Source organism: Vanessa atalanta, chromosome 14 (genome assembly GCF_905147765.1).
Source record: "Vanessa atalanta chromosome 14, ilVanAtal1.2, whole genome shotgun sequence".
NCBI lineage: Eukaryota > Metazoa > Arthropoda > Insecta > Lepidoptera > Nymphalidae > Vanessa > Vanessa atalanta.
Genome location: NC_061884.1, coordinates 3,401,065 through 3,419,312, shown reverse-complemented (window position 1 = coordinate 3,419,312; position 18,248 = coordinate 3,401,065). Strand labels below are relative to the sequence as shown.

The window sequence follows — 18,248 nt, the reverse complement described above, 5'->3', positions numbered from 1 at the left end:
ATCATTTGTTTACTTCTTATCGCTTTGACATACGTTCCCATGTAAATCAATATTATATCTATGTCTTAAATATATTTTGTTTGACTATTTCAATCTTTATTTTCCATTACATTATTAGTACAATATATGTATATATTGTAATTGTTGTTTGAACTTTTATTTAAATGTTCTGTTTATTACTTATGCATTTTTTGTGTCACAGTTATTAAAACCAACATTATAAGAAAATTAAACACAATAATATTTTTTATTTTAATAATTTGCAGTGTTTCTACTAAATAACATTAAAAACTACCAAGCGGATGACAATATTTTTATAGATTTCATTTGATTTGTCTTTGGTACACGCTGGTACCGTTTCGTTATACGTAGATTTTAAAATCAACGACTATGAGATGTTTTTTACAACAATACAAAATCTCCTCGTACCTATATATATAATATCATCAATAATATTATAAATATAAAATTACAATTTTAAACAGTGTAAAATATAATATTATTGTGATTTCTGATTAAAAATAGTTATTTGCTATTATCATGTTTTAAAATGGAACGTACTGGCAACCATAGCGTTTAAAAATAAAAACGACCACAGACAAAGTTCGTGTGCTTTTCGTCGAGTCTGCCATGTTTTGTCCTACTTGTCGCGCTTGATCAACGCGTTCGCGATTTCAGTTAAAAACTATTATTTTACTGAATGTATCACGGGCTGTGTTTTGTTTACAAATAGTGTAGTTAAAGACTTTATAATTACGCTGATGTAACGTGAAGTTAATTAATTACTTTTGATACTTATGTGTATTATGGTGTAGTTCGCATTTCATCAAAATTGAAATCGTTCACGAGCTTGCTATTGCACCGTCGTGAATAGGGATTCCGCAACGATTTTAAACTCATAAAATTTTAGCTACTTTAATAATAATAAGTAAGTTAAATCCTGTGACGCAACCCACGTGCACATAATTTAACAAGCATCTCATGCACATTTGTTATTATTTTGTTCGCGGCCCGCGAGTTCGATTCGAGCCTGTAAGGATCGGATCGAAGAAGGGAAATCGTGTCGTCCGTCTTGCTCCCTCCCGTCGCCTTTCGTTCCGTTGCATTCATTCATTTTCATAAACCGAAATAGATTTTTTTCTTAAGTGTAATTGTTTTGGTGTGCGAAGAGCAGAGGATAGTGTTGGTGGTATCGGTGTGGTCTGGGCGCATTGAGCGCACACGTGACGACGGACGAGTGTTTGGGTGTCAGTCTGGTTACTGGTAGGGTTCGCGGGCGCCGGGCGCACGCTACAGTCCGCCTGCAGTGCGGAGCGCGGCGGGCAGCGAAGGTGAATCACCGCGCGGTGCCGTGTTGATCGTGCTTATTTACCCGCGAGTGCATCGTTAAGTGCGTGGAGCGGAAGTGCAAAGGCATGTGCGGCGCGGGCTGGCGCCGATGACATCGCCGTCCGAGGCGACGGCGTTTTGAGCCAGTGAGCGTGTGTTAGTTATGCCTCTTGGGTTATGAGTGTGTGACAAAGTTGTAGTGTATTGAGGACACTGGAGCCCCTAGACGGAGTTGGGCCCGCTGGGGCGGCCCTGGTGCTTCTCGGGGCTCCGCACGAAGGCAAAATGGCAGCGTGGAACCGCCACCACCATTTCAACATGCTCATGGATGAGAATGCCAAAAACAAATGTAAGTATATCACTTATGTATGTTTTTATATTATGACTACAACAGAAGGTTCAGGCTGATTTTGTCTATAGGCACAAATATAAAATGTTATTTTTGATTTAATACCCTTACCCAAATAATGCTTAGCTCTACTAAAGAAAATGAAATACTGAAGTGTTGTATAAAAAAAATAGTGTCGTCTGTGACTTAATTTGGTTCATATCATGATGGTTTTTGCACATGTATTAAATCACACTTTTAGAAATGACACCAACAGTCTTTTAATTCTGAGTTAATAATAAATCACTTTCTTCCTTTGATCAGAAAATTCATAATGAATCTGGCTTGTTGATAGTACAATGAAATGTTGATGTTAATGTCATGGACTTCACATTTCAAAAAATCATTTCTTACATGCAAAGGTTTTATTAAGTATTAATAACTTTTTAGAAAATTTTACCTATATAAATTAATCTTACTTATATTACTTTTAAATTGATATATTCAATTAAAACTGTATTTTATTGATAATTGATTAATTAAAATTTTAGCTTGGCGATTAATAGGTTGGTATTAAATTTTATATTTCTAGGCGACTTGCGAAAATTTAGTTTAATTTCAAGTATTAAAGGTACATTTTAGATTTTGTTTTTTGACACTATAGTTCTATTAAGATGCTAATGACTACTAAAAAAAGCATCTTGAGCTAAGGATCATACATGCAGTAAGAGTTCCATTAATCACATACTTGGCGTGCAGTCAGCATAAGCAGGAATAAACGGATAATTAGTATGTTGTCACTCATCATTTTAGTAAGATATTTGTGATAAATGTAAACAAAATAATATTAATGAAGAATTCATTTGCAGTTTAAATTCATAAAGAAACATGATAAATGGTATTTGTATTTACCATTACTATCCATATATGTCTCACGGAGTGTGAAAATGTAGCAGGGAGGGGAGGTTTTTGCTTAGCCATGGGATATTTTTATATTATTTTATATTTGAATATTATTTTCTATATTTATTTCAAAGATACATGAAAGGTATGTCTTTGCAAACAGAAACACTAACTAACCTGTTCAACTTGTTTCCATACATTTTTTACTCAAAACAGATGCTCCGTGATGTTAGATAGATATTTAATGAAATAGACATGATATAATTTTCCATTCCATCACCTCTAGTGACAAAACTGCAGGCTGTTTCCTGACTGTGTACACGGTTTTACATTGTTGAATGCACACAGCCCTCTCTGACCTACCTGTGGGTATTGCCCTATATCCCTTTGACCTGATTTTCCTCTGGCGTTTGATTAGGGTTGAGTTACGGTTCGTTTAGACATAACTAATTTCTATTACATGAAACTTTATGGCTTCACAGGCGCATTCCTCTCAGATTATCTTCAGAGCACGTGTTTGTAATAAACAATGACGGTAAATATGACGTAAAAACGCAGCTTGCTAATACAAAAGAATAAATTAAAATCTAATGGCGTAGATGCGTCTATCGATATAAGACATTGTGGGAAATATGAAGGTACCTATGACACCGAAATGTTTTTTTTTTTGTTACATCGCGAAGTTTATTTTGTGTTAAATTGATCGCTTCATGTAGCCTCGACCCCAAAACTGCTTAACGCGCGTCGACCTCCCCAACCTTTAACCTAATTCTGAGCTCAACCCTCGCAGATGGGTGCTTGCATTGATGCTTTTATTAGATAACACAACTTTTACGCCCCAACCCCGATGTAAGGCTGACAGTATTAAATTGCTACACAATTATACTTATCACGGCTACAATACCCGTAAATTGAGTAAATCACTTCATTTCTTGTTGTTTATTTACGATACGGGCTGCGGGGAACTGAAACCGAATAACAATACGCATCCGAGAGATAAATTTACAGCCACATAGAATCCACTCGTAGAGCGTGGCCCAGATGTAACGAGGAGTGAGTAGGATGTAAAAAAATATTGACTTTCCTTTCGTTTTTTGGGTCACGTGTCGATTTCCATGATTTTTCATAATTATGTGATAAGTAAATAAATATACAATTCCATTTAATGGTAAAGCTCGGATTCTCTCGCCTCCCACGCTCTTGGCACTCCATTGAAGAAAGTTATGCCGGATCTACCTAAATAAAACAAAGATTGTGCTCCCGATACCCAGTTTCTAGGAATCTGTGACCGGTCACTCCGATTTGGAACTAACGAATTAAACGATTATTCAATGATTTCATAACAATGTTTTCACTATTAATTTGCTTGTTTCTTTTTTTTTTTTAAAAAAACGACATATTTAAAAATTGGATTGGAACATCTCTAATTTACATTACGTATGTTCTGGTTTATACTGTGACATTTTTTATCGAGAATTTACCATTGACCTTGTCCCAACTCTCGACAGCCTTTAAGTTATACTTGATGAAGTTTCTGTTTCTTTCGTGTAATTGTTTATAATAAACTTTCGTCGTATTCAAAATTAAGATTTGTATCAATTATAAATTAAAATAAAGGATATTATTTTAAGACAATTTTTCTTTCATATTGTGAAATATATTTGTCAGCTCAACAAACTTTTACATGAGAAGAACATTTTAATTTATATCTCTATGATGGAATGGTGAGTTTAACTCATTAAATAATTTTATAGAACTTAATTAAAGTGGGTTGAAATCAAATTTATTAATATTGGAGCTTAAGTCTTTAGGCATAAAATAACTATAGTGAGTCGAACGGGAATAGATATTTTTATGTACCGACAAAAATTTAAAGCGTGTTTTCATAAAAATAATGGAAACTGCAACAAAAAAATATAACGTGTCATCAAAAAATAAACTGAGTAAAATACGTTCCCAAATGGGACAGGAGTGCCAAATATTTACAACAGTTCCTAAAGCGGCGTTTAAACCCCGCGATCAACTTTCATTCACCGACAGAAAGTTGTTGCTATGCGGATGTCGGCCCCACGGTGCGCTGTTGCTATTAAACCAAAACGCTCGTGCAACGGGCGTCATGTAGATGATATCGTGTTTCGAAAGTAACCTGCTATAGTTTACTTGTTTTAAACGTTTTCTCATTTCCATTGGCCCGTTTACTTGTCTCCTCGTTAAGGCTAAGTAAATCAAAGTAACTGCCAATATTGCAATGAAATACGATCGTAATTCCGAAGCCGTATTTCATTCAACCATTGTAACGTGAAAGTGATCTCATAGATCAAACTTAGTACTGTTAACTTATGATAGTTGACTAAATCAGCTTTCGTTAATAAGACTACTTTTTAATCATAAACCTGAGAATTATTTTGTTTAGTTATATAGTTACATCCGCATGTGTATTTTAATCTAATAAATTTATTTAAGTATAATGTTTGTGTAACAGTTTTAGTCGTGGTCCTTATGACATTTAATACAATAATAGATCCTATATTTTTAGGTTTTTTTGTAATAATCTAAGCTTCTAAAGGATATCTTTTTATTTTTCCTTTAAATCACCAGTAATTAAATAAGTTACTTACCCTATTGTAATAGAAATAGATTACCAAGAATATAAAACATTGTTTGATTTTTATATAGCGGTAATTTATATCGTATCTTACTAACACATAGGTAAAGTTGGATATTTAACGGTAACCATTTAAGTGGCCATATCTCAGAAGCGATGTAGTCAGGCCGTCTCGACGGTGAATGGTCACCTTTCTCCGACACACAGTCTAGACGATTCGGCTACAGTCAGTGAATGAAATTCACATTGGAATGCGGAACAAATTTATTGAACCCTACCAAAATTCACCGGTGACACAAAATATTAGTTGAGCGCTTAACGACATTTTAGTCAGGTTACAATTAGTTCAAAAAATGCATTTAAGATTCGGAAGTATCGAAAAAAAATTTAATATTTATTATGTCGGTTACTAAGTTTTTGATCGGATTTCCTATAACAAAGATATCGCAAGACCAAAAGGTTAATGCTCGCGCGATTGTTATAACAATCAATATTTACAGACATCTTGTCAATTTTAATTATTGAAATATTAATGTGATAAATATGGCTTATTATATGTTATAGCGTTATTCATGCGATTGATTTACATAATGCAAATAATATTATTAATAGAGTTCAATAACAATCTGCGGTAGGTGAACGTGTGGTGTGCGAAGACAACGCGTGGGCCACCGAACACTGTGTGGGTATTCAGGTACCCAATGCAAATGGCCAAGATTTCTCCACTGTCGACGCTCCACTCACACTCGACCCATTATATTTGCGGCCACGATTTCATTGCGCACCGACAACCATTTGCATTTTAATTGGATTTAGTCTCGCTTACATATCATACGCTTGCTTTGTCGTTTCCGACGCTATTTCCAACGTACCGACAGTCCGCTAAATGTTATCGCAACTTCGAAAAACCACCTGACAACGAATCAATTATACGTGTACTCATACAAAATTATCGACGTTGTTTGTTAATGTTTTAAAAAAGTAATCGCACACGACGTGGAGAATGGTAGTACGGGATTTGTAAATTTCACCTGATTTCGCAATTACAGTAACAGGTTCAATCATTTCATTTTTTATAGTTATATGATTTTAATTGATTATACACGTATTACGTAATATCAACTTGTCACGGTTTCGATGAAAATAAATACTTTGTTAAGTATTATTATAAGGCGCGGTGTTGGCGGAGTGTGACGAGTCAGCCCTAAAGTGCCCCTCGGTGTCAACGACCGGCCGCGAAGGTTTTTGCGCGGCGAACGGTGGTTTATTTTAATACATAATTGAATGAGTATGGAAAGTCAAAACTCAACGACGGAAGTGATTGTGAACCTACGTCAGTTTAATATAATAAAGAAACTTTATTTGCAATGTTTTATTTTATTAAGATCGACTGAATATCGACTAGGGGTTGCGACATAATTCGCAACAGTAATTTTCCCTGATCGTTGCCCTATTGAAATCGACGATATTGTGAGACTAACCTGCTGAGAAATAATCGTCGTTAATGGTCTGATTATGGTCAACGTCGGGGTCCGCTGATGAGGATAATGGAGTATATTGCGCAAATGTAGATTACTAAATGTATAAGTGGTTTGATCGGCGGACTTCTTTCAGCTTCTGACAGCTCATTGCGAAATTGTACGGGAGTTTCTATATTATGCAAATAATATGAAGCAACAAGACAGTTTGTCATTGCTAGTCAATTTGCTTCAATCAGTACAAGTAAAATAATAATATAACTTTTATAAATTGCAAATACGCACAGCTATAATCAAAATATTGCATATGGCATATCTCTATAAATTTAACTATAAATACTTAAAAAGAATTGTTATATATGGAAAATTCACCAGTTCACATCCCAGCGGGCCCCGCGTCGTTGACCGACAGTTTTTGCACCGCATTGGTGGCCGCCTTCGTAATCTAGAGCAACCACATCTACGGATGCTGGTAAACATTAACTGTTCTGATGTCTGATCAATTGGATCATGTTTCACAAATGAAAATTCATATACTTCAAAATTAGATGGAAATTAAATCAAGGGTTGATAAATTTTGTTACAATGGAATGTACAATTTTCATCATTTTCTGCGTTCTCAACTAATTTCTCCAGTCTTTTATTTGTAATTTGACCGGACAATAAAAATGGTTGCCATTAAATTGTTTATAATCAGATAATTAAACTGTTCCAACTTAAAGGAAATGTCATCGCTGTTTTGTCGATTTAATTTGTAGAAAAAACCAAAATTTATGGAAATGACCAGTTTTCGATTTATTTACGTATTAAATTATAAATGTAGAGAAAAATTAAGTTAATTGGGCCCAAAGTGATTTCTGTTGTAGAAATGTCCTTCGGGTACAATCAAGGTTGTTTTCACACTTTACAGCCAGTTTTGTTGGCTAGTTTCATTGCGAAAAATTACTTATTGAATATAAAAGTTTGTCTTGAAAAAATATTTTAAATTGCTTCTTTATTAAAATACACATGAATAACGGCAAAATGAATCTGGTTATTCGATAAAAAAATTAATTGCTTTTGTTTAGAAGTGACAAAAGTCGCGCCAAAATACACATCCATCTCTTGCACTACTACAACAATATATTCATCAATGATGCGATACAATCGCGTGCGGTGGCGTCGATAACGGCGCGGGCGCGTTGTTTTCGCGCGCACCTCACGGGCCCCGGGTTAACGGCCAGACGCGCCGGCCGGACGTTAAACCTGCCCGGGACCGGCTCGCGGCCTCGCTGCCTCGCTCACTCGATCTGCAGTTACATGGACCCCGGCGCTGGCTCTAGTTTAACTTATTGTACGATGTATGCATTGTGCATTTCGAATTTCGAACTACCCTACCCCGGGGATGAGCGATTGTAATATTTAATAACTATCGTGTTTGTTTTAAGTTAGGAACCTAATGTGTGTTTGTTTTCGTCTGGTATTGCTGAACAAATATGACAATTGCAGTATTCAAAATCGGTATATTTTAATACTTTCAAAATATTATTTATTACAACTTATAATCATTTAATGCTTCTATATCGTATAAATTTCTAAAAAGCAATAAATAAACTTTACAACTTGAGTAGATTCTTTTACAAGGTTAAGGTCTGTTCTCTTTAAAGCCTATTGTTCGTTAGTAGCCAAAAGAACCTGTAAATATGTTTCTCGATACTGACAATGATCACATAAACAGACAAGGTCAAACAATAGCCTGAATTCTCAGTATCCGATATCGGATATACCTAAGATGTCTAGGTAGCCAAGCGTCTTTCTTTAATTCGTGGAAGGTCCAAACAAATTTTAGAGCTTGTTCTAGTGGCCTTTGTTAATGAGATAGAAACAAAACGACCTCGAAACTAAGATTATGTTCTTTTATTCGAAATATTTATTTTCAAAGATTATTGTATTCTTATTTTTTTTCCGACTTTCAAGAATGAAGGACGATAATGATGATTTGTTGTGTTCGTTCTTTTGTCACACAAGCGAAAACTATTTGTTATGTTATATTCTTACCTATAAAATTAATATGAATAATCTAAAGCATTGTTGATTAAATTGTTTTTTTTTTTTTCGAGGTTTCGATTTAAAATAAAATATTATCCTTGATTCTTATAAAATGTATATTTTTTTAAGTTCAGAGTCGTTAATCTTGTACTACACAATAAGATTTTATTGCCTCGAAAGTTTTAATTGAATATGGTGAAAATATATCGTTTAGATAAAACACCTAATTTAGATTGAATATTAAATACGTTGACTGTAATATATTTGTGCAATTCAAGGGCGTCAAGTTTTCAACGTTAAGCGGCATTAGTTTTTAAATAGACTGCATGTATAAATGTGTTGGCATAGAAACAAATATATCCTTAGTCATCCTATCGCAGCAATATGCGTGACATTGTTAAAATAATAATATTCAATACAATGCACTCTGCATTTACCTAATCCTACACTATTGGCAGGTAAATATTATTTGTATTTGTCTTAGTTAATATTTTATGACTAAATATGATATATGAAATGCGTTAAAGGTTTTGACTATATTAAGAAGCTGTATTTTTTGTATCTCAGTTAATCATATTTGAATCATTTAGCTTCCTTCTAGAATTCCTTCTCGACTTATCCCAATAAAGTAGTATATTAATATGAAGAAGATACGCATATCGTGTGTCATATGTTTAGCTTGTCTACCCCATATAAATCTTCTAGGCGCATCATTCTCCTATCTAAGTAGCTAATAGAAAACTCGCTGAATTATTCACAAGCCGAAGACTAAGTAATAGGAGCTCCCGAAGACGTTGGCGGTCGATATGTAAAAAGATGAGATCTATTCAGGAATAATATCCTAGTGGGATTGTTTACGGTGCGGCTCTGTTCTCGTCGGGATTGTGTTGTACTCGCGAGTCGCTAGTTTGCCCCGAGCTCAGACGGGACGGGTGTACTCAGGTGGGATGGAGGCACGGAACGTTTGCGTCGGTGCTTTTTCATTCTTTGTTTGCGTTGAGGATTTGCATACAATCGGAGAAATTGCGTGGCTGGCAGCAGCCGGGAAAAAAGGAATTCGTGTAGTTTTATGCATATGACTGTTCGAAGTGCCGGCCCTTACTTTTCTTAAATGCTCCAGGACTGGCTTGAATATAGTATTCATCACGTTCATTCCATGTTTGAACAGTAATATATCGAACCGAATGCTAATCATATACACAGTCAATAACATGCATATCTTTGTGTACATCCTGTTTTTATATTTACAAGATACTGATATCAAAGATAGTAAATAAAACACACTGGAGCAAGCCGTACCAAGGTGAATCCTTCGACGATAAAAATCACCACAATCCAACTTTGACGCGTGTGTCACCTGAATCACGTGGTCTTTCGCTCAGTTATTACTTACAAGCGCGCGCTATTATAGAATGCGCGTTAGTCGTGTCGGGCCGCCCGCGCCGCTCGCCGCTGTACCCTCGTTATCGCCGGTGATATTGACAAGTTACGCGTTCACAACACAACAACTCCACGTGTATAAACATTGTTGCACAACAATAACATGCGGCCGCCAGTGACGCGCAAGGACGCGCCGGCACCGACGTCGACCATTATGGTAGATAGTTAAATACACAACTACGCACCCACGCCTCGAATTCCACGTTAAATTGACAAAAACGCGCAATCGAGATGGGACTATGGCGAATCAGGATCTACGATAGTGGTACAGTGATAGAAGTGTTTCTTTGTTATATGAAAGTAACGTGGTCTCAGCGCTTTTGTTTTGACACCAAATGATTCAGTTCAATGATAAGTTCTTTGTTCAGTGTTCCTTTCTATCGAATAAGTTTCCGAGTACATATTGGATTCTTGGGATGTCTACTATAAAGGAGGAAAAGGTCCATGACTGTAAGTCTTCCATGATTATTTTTTATACGTTTCTGCGAAATATCAACGACAACCAAGTAAATCTGTTTTACGATTAGGTTCCAATAAAAGAAATCATAATTATTCGAATATTGGACGTCGTTATATACAAAGTTTGTTATGAAGAACAATGTCAACTTACACAACAATCACTAAACCAAATTTAATAATTAAATGAAAAAAAAAAACAATTGAAATAATCCTTACCTTTAACAAGTGCTCGTTTGTATAACATAAAAAAAAGTTCCTCGTACTTAATAGAAATATCCGTTTAAAATAGTTTTAATTACATTTTTCATGTACGCACAAATATGAAATTGTATCATTAAAATGATAAGTATAAATGTATGGGAAATAAATAGAAGTCGATTTTATTTTACTTTAATTAAACAGTATCTTATCAAATGTCTTCTGCGAATAAACTGTTATAGTAAATTCCATCAGTGCTTGCGTCATCTTCATGTCGTGAGATTCTTGGCCTTTTGCTACATTAATTTTTTATTCGCTATATTAAAATGTAACAAAATTTAGGATTTGATAACAAAACTGATCTAAACTTAAAACGGCATTTGCAGTTCGATAAACAGCGCAGCAAGTTATTTTGCACCTCCCACGCTAACCTATCGCCGGTTAGTCGCATTCCACGCATAGCTACCACAGGTTGTCGGCCGGCACTGCGGCTGGTTTGAACGCCTTGCAATGGTGACGTAGATCGTCTCGGTGACTCGGCGTACCATCGATACATGACGCCCACACCCGCTCTCCGCTCATAACAAAACAGAGCTCTTCGGGCATACACATTGCTGTCTTAGAGCTCATCTTAAATTGGACGAAATGCTGCGCAGTTTAAACTCGCTACAGTATCGGCACGAGACCGTTTCATTCTACCGCCTCTGTCGTACAGCAAACAGACACGTGCCCCTAAAATTAGTTTTGTTGGTATTAAAGTATTCATGTATTTGAATAGGTATTGTTTTTAAAATTTAATGTTGATAAATAAAATTAAAATTAAAGTATCTCCTCATTATAACCAATTAATTATAATAAAGATTGAAATACTTGTTTGATAATATTAATGATTACAAAAAAGTTCATACAATAATTTTAAACGTGCGGTAAATTTCACATAAAGATCTGTCTTAAAAACACCCATACCAGAATACAACATGAATTACGTTCCTTTTACTCAATTACATCCAATTACTGAATATTTCTTTGAAAATGAATATGTGCATTACGTGACATACCTAAAGAAGCGTACACACGACAACGTCATACATATGCTCGCGCAGCGTAACGCGTTTCTATAAACTACGCAGTTGTCCAGATCACATGTGATAGCATGCGAATAGTTGCACATGCGGCGCGTGAGTGTGATAATAGAAAGGCTTGCTTACTTGCCCGGTGACATGGCGCATGGCATGTCTCCTTGTTTACTTTTTTTTAATGTTGGCACTCCACTTATCTACTAATAAAAATCTATAAAATTTACATAGCATTACTGTTTGAAGTAAAGTAAATCACGTCTTTTAAATTTTTAATCTGGCCAAATTTTTCCAATACAAATAAACAATTTTCTCCTTCAGCAAAGCGTAAAAATTGTTCGAGGAGTGTGTACGACAATAGTTTAAAGGGTACCAATCGAATCTGCAATCTTTAAATCGCCAGACATCTACAGCCGTCGCGTCGTTTCTTCTGTTTAGTTGTACAAAAAAAATCATTGATCAATAGCTAAAACAACGTCTAGATTAGCAATATGATATTTATTGTGTTAATAGAGCTACGAAAAATAATTATTTAATGGTTTAATAAAATGATAATTTTTAACGAATTAACTTTTAATTTTCACAAGTACGTAAAGTAATTCGAACTTACAAGACGTTAAACAAACTTTCCGCTCTGCAAAAGTCGCCTTGAAATAAACGAGTGATTCGAACGGTGGTGTTTTATTATGAAATGTCACGTCGTGCCAGACGGTACATAAATAAGTCTGAATTAACTCGTCTGCGACCTCTGCTTCCCTCTAAGTTAGCTCTTACACCTCGCCTGCACTGGCTCGTTGGTAACTGGTATAAAACAATTTAGATAACAATCAGACTCACACCTATAGCTTAGCCAAACATATTTCGTACATATAACTTACAGGCCAGAACTGACCCGTATTTTATAGGGCAATCAGTTTCAGAACTCCAAAATTTTTATTGCGTGACAAAGTTAACGCCAAAATAAATACAATCAAAATATTTTATGTTGACATGCAATAACCTAACTTAATTGAATTTGATGTTTCGATATGTGAGCAACGGGACAAATTAACTAAATCAATTCAATAGAGGGCCGTTTTTTTAAAAATTGAATCTGTTCTTTTTATTTTAGTTTTAATTACAAAATATTTTATTAAAAAACAACAACATGACATAAATGGCTTTTAACTTTACTTTATAAAGTAACAAGTAGCTTTAAAAACTTTATTTTAACATAATCGATGCTGCGTGTACAACGTGTATGTGAAAGTTAACATTTTGGCAATCCCAATGGGAAGCCACCGAGAAATACTTAGTGACTTGTTCCAAGCTTTGTGAACAAGTAATATGCGATAAAAGTTTATAAAGATTGAAATGTACTTAGAGGTTGACAATTCCGACATAATGTAAAACACACAGGGATCGTTATAAGATTGTCCAAACAAAGATTAAATAAAGGTAATATTTTAGTGTTGACCTATACGTGGACACGACAAAAAACAAACGAATCATTTCATTTTTTGTAGTTAGAATAACATAAAATCTCCTCCAAAAATCAGTTTAAAATTAAGCTAGTTTCTTGATATTCACGGAAGACACGAGTCATGGTGAATTCACATAAAAATGATTCATACGATGTGATACAATTTGGCGACGAGTGGGCGAGGAAGGCGAATGAGGCTCGCTAACGTGGATTAGCATGGGTTGATTGACATGCGCCACTCGAGACATCGATCTCTCGACTATATTAAAGCGTAAACTATTTGTATTATGTTCATTAGGTAACGCTTTGTATTCGCCCTTACAGGCCTCAAGGCGCGTACACCATGACGTTCGACTTTTTTGTAGTTCTTAAGGTGATTAACTTGCGACTCAACCTGAACTCCACTTCGGACGTAGTTCTATCTCAACATATTCTCACAATATTTCATATAATTGTGTTAGTTATTCTTTCGATAATTTGAAATGGTCAATGTTTGTTTGTTCCAGTGGGCGTGGTCGGCGGCGGCATGCCGGAGGCCGCCGGCGGCGAGAGGCGACACGTTCCTCTATACGGTCGGCTGGTTGCCGAGGAGCAACTCGCCTCCATGAGCGCGCCTTCGGACATTCAGGTGAGCGCCCCAGTGCGCAACCCAAGAGCTTTCAGGCGCTACCGTACCCCCGCCCAGGTAAATGATGCACGAGGCAGTTTGGGCTAACACTATTATACTGGGGTTTGCGATTAGGATATATTTCATTGTCAATGCTAAAAATGAAGTTTACCAGGCATTGTAATAACAGACTAGAGTAATCTGTAACATTTTGACGAAAAATAATTTATGTCAATAATTAAAGAACAAAAAATGACCGTACTCTTTTAAATATGTATTATTTTCCTTGAAATGCGTACGGTAAGATCGTCCCATTGTTTTATTAAAAGGACCATTAACAATACTGTCAAGCTAGACATCACGACCAAGTAAATAAATTATCTCTCAAACAAAGTACCACTAATTATCTACAAGTTCCCTTTTCTGAAACACTGGATGTATTTGAGTGTTAAGTACGGACCAGCCGTCGCACTATAGATAATTCTTGTCTAGACTTAGGTAATTATTTAATGGGCTCGACTACAGTTTTTTCAATGAAAGAATTTCGTTCGTTTTGTTTTTATTAACTTTTGAACTTAGGGTATAATAGCTCATGTTGTAATTTTTAGTTTCAGTTGTAACAGATTAAATACCTCGAATCTAAGTAAGTTTAAAAAAAGAACAGATTGTTAAGATATTTTCAAACCTTCAAACTGTCTCGTGTAGAATGCTTTCATACACTATGATCAATCGCATCGATTTGATTAATATGTAAACATTTTTAAATAGATTTTCTGCTTATTTATCACACGGCATACAAAAGGTCTATTATAAAAGTTTATTTATTGATATTTACGAATATGTACGCATTCGATTTCATTTACTTATAATTATTTTCACATTTCATAATTAGTTTTGCACTGATCATCAAATATTTTTAAATATGTAGATTAGATTTTTTTTGCACTAGGTGATAAATAGTACGTTTAGATATTATATTATAAGCACTCAATAATTTATTTAATATAAATGATATATTTTTTTTTAAATTAAAGATATAATTTTTTTAAATCTTTCTCTTAAGCATGCGATATTTGTCTTGTTTGTTGAAATCGGGAAAGTGCCTGTAGCTTCGATTGTCCCGCTTTGTTTTCTGCTATGGTTGCTTATTGTATGCGTTTTTAAAAATGTAAAACATCTGATTAAAATTTATTTTGTCTAGGCTATGCAAGCTCGAATACCGCACCATTTTCGGGACCCTTCAACAGCGCCGTTAAGGAAACTTAGCGTCGATCTCATCAAAACATATAAACACATAAACGAGGTGAGTGACTAGTAATTATTTACTTTAAACAAACACAGATGGTTATATGTTATTCAATTGAAATTAGTATGTTTTGAATTATGCCTTTTTAGATATATAAATCATGCGCCTCGTAATCAAATAGCTACATGTCTCCGTAATCTGAGTTGGGAAATAAAAAGTTATGACCTTATTCAGTTAAGGAATTCTTAGTAGCCGGACAAAATTACATACATCTCTTGCGCAGATGGCCTTAGACATGATCCGTGTAGCCGAAATTCTAAATATAGCCGAAAATAATTTGATTGAACAGTTACAGCTGTAATAGGTGTTTTATTAAACTAACACTAACTTAATTGTGTATTTTCATCCTACAAACGTAATCGGTCGTTGTAATGAATATCAAATTATAGCATTTCCCTAACTAATGCCCCATAATAACTTCTATCCATTGTTTCGTAGTAAACCTATGCTTTACCTGAACTATTGTTTATTTATCAGAACTGTGATAAGATCTTTTTGATAATAGTAACGTACACGCGTGCTGCGTATTGCACGGTCAGTTCGACACGACAAAAATGATTACCATTGTGTACGTATTTTCTGTATATTTGCAAAAAAGAAACTTCTTGGTAATTAACTTAATTTTAATTATACTTGTTTAAAATTTTAAAAAATTATATAATTTGTTTACCTTTGATTTAATATGGTGCAGAAAATTAGAGAAGCATTATCATTCAATAATATGCATGTATACCAAAAGCTATGGCTATTAGTATTTGTGCTGGACCGCCATCTACCGGTGAGCTATTACAAATGGATAGCATCAAAATCTTACCCATAAAAAAGTAGATACTTATATGTCACAATTTTCGTGGTGGTCATTTAAACGCTGTCGATTCCGATAAAATGTACATAAGATATTGAAGCAACAGTACTAAGTTACTAATAAATGTGAACGTTTTCAACGATTCACATCGCCTTTATTTTATTATTGTTTGTAATGTCGTATGCGGAAATCATATCTCGACCTTGCTTTGGGAAGCTGAGTTCGCTAACCTTTGTGATAAATCTCGAAAATATACGTCACTATTACTCACTGAATTGAAATATGTGCACACAGTGAATAATTCATCATGAATAAAATCTTTGTTTATTATTATTCAGAAACAAACCAATAACAAAATAAAATTTTAGACAAAGATTTATAATTACTCGACCACAATGTATACTTGTTCGGCCCTTTGCTGGCACTAGGATAATAAAAAGACCATAAAGACGAATTACTGTTTATAGGTACATTAAAAGTGTATAGTAATATATTACCCATCGATTTTAGTATGAAAATGAATTGATATAATTGCGCAAATGATATGTATAGCTCCCGGCTGTTTATGACGCTCCAGCACGTGTTACATCTGACCTTTGGATCACGTGGGCGTGAGTTTTCACTGCAGCGTAGGACGACCGCACTGTAAACCTGAATGTACACAGGATTAGTTATGCGAAAATGCGACCACCCTTGTGAATCTTTACGTGTGTCTTCTCTATGTGTAGATAACATATTTCCATTCTGTGTTGGTAGAATTCTTTGGCCCAAAATAATGATTTTATAATTAGAAGGCCAAGCATAAATTATTTTTGGGTATTAATATAAAAGTACAGAACGCTAAAGTCGCCGGATGTTTTAAATGAAACGCAAATTCCAGGGTTTATACAGACCGTTTGCGTCTAATGTACTATAAAGGATAAACAAGTCAGATTCTTACCATAGTCAGCATGATTATCATCAGCCAATCGTAATCCTCTGCTGGACATAAGCTGTTTGAGGATGAGGGAGGCAGAAATCTCCCGGTTCTGCCTCCCTCATCCAGTCGGGTCCAGATGTAAATAAATCTGAATTCGACCAGACTTGTTTTTATTTAGCGATTCTTATGGAAAGTAACACCTTTAACTTTATATTAGTTATTTGACTGCTTTTATTTCATTAAAAAGTCAAGAGAATAATATAAAGATACAAAATATCGTTGTACTGCGTCAAGTACGTATTGGGTGGAAGGTCAGCCTCGCCTTATAATTTCACGCTGCGTCACAGTGTTTTCCATAGGGAAGTTGCCCTCCAAATGGAAGTCCGAGAATCGATTATACATATGTTCTGTGATATACGTTGTTAAAATCTAATTAGTGTATTTCCGATACCATCTAACAATGTTTTGTGTATAAATATTTGATACGATCATTTATAGTTCCGACGAAATAATTCAAGCCGCGAATGGACAATAATTAAAATAAAAACGGAGCAACTTCAAAACATTTACTATTCCTGTACAAGAGTCGGACAATTAATCTTAGCGTTTGAGACACGTGGAGTCTCCCCTTCGAAAGCGCTCTATTTATTTTTAAACATATTATTAATAGGTTATATTCTATTTACGTTTGAACGTGGTCGTTGCCCTATTTGGTTGTTTACATGACGCCATAGCCACGCGAGTTTGATACCAGCGGCTTATTCACCGGTGCATCGATGATATGATTTATTGACTTTGTTTATTTCAAGTATTTATAATAGTAATTGCTACGTTTCTATTTCTGATTTGACCTACAAACTTTTTATGTAAATAAGTATATTTCGCCCACGTTTTTTCGGCCTACATAACTAATTTTATAGATTTGCGTTACGAACAACGTAATGTTTATCGAACAATTATTTTAAATATGTAATACTACATAAATATTTTTTCGTTGTGTAATTCGATATGTTTTGTGATTGTTTGGTTGTTTTTTTTTGCTTTTTATAATATGAGAAGTTAGAAGAGAGATCATTTTTGTGCCATTAATATTCGGTTAAAATAATAGATGTAAATCTCAGTATAGCCATAAAAGTATTAAAAATCAATGTATATAATATATATAGCATTTTCCGGCTGGATTTGAAATATTCATCTCGGTATCTTTTTATATTAATTTACTTTTCAATTAATTTCATTATTTCTATGTATTAAATCGAAAAATCTTCGGTTCTTATGTCAATCAAGTTTTAGATGAATGAAAAC

The 18,248-nt window shown here is 34.7% G+C and overlaps 1 protein-coding gene across 7 annotated transcripts in view; it reads left to right on the top strand.

The window, feature by feature from the left end:
- Positions 1 to 619: 619 nt before the first annotated feature.
- LOC125068829 (serine/threonine-protein kinase minibrain) overlaps positions 620 to 18,248 on the top strand; it is a 107,685-nt gene continuing 90,056 nt past the window's right edge. For 4 of the 7 annotated variants that reach the window (XR_007119795.1, XM_047678150.1, XM_047678149.1 and 1 more), the window contains exons 1-3: positions 10,101 to 10,561; positions 13,813 to 13,991; positions 15,115 to 15,216. Coding sequence is in view for 6 of the 7 variants with exons in the window: in XM_047678150.1 (XP_047534106.1) it covers positions 10,447 to 10,561; positions 13,813 to 13,991; positions 15,115 to 15,216 (396 nt within the window). In the remaining variant the exon portion in view is untranslated. Of the gene's footprint in view, positions 1,679 to 10,100; positions 10,562 to 13,812; positions 13,992 to 15,114; positions 15,217 to 18,248 lie in introns of those variants that run through there. The other 3 variants (XM_047678151.1, XM_047678153.1, XM_047678152.1) reach the window with 3 other exon arrangements.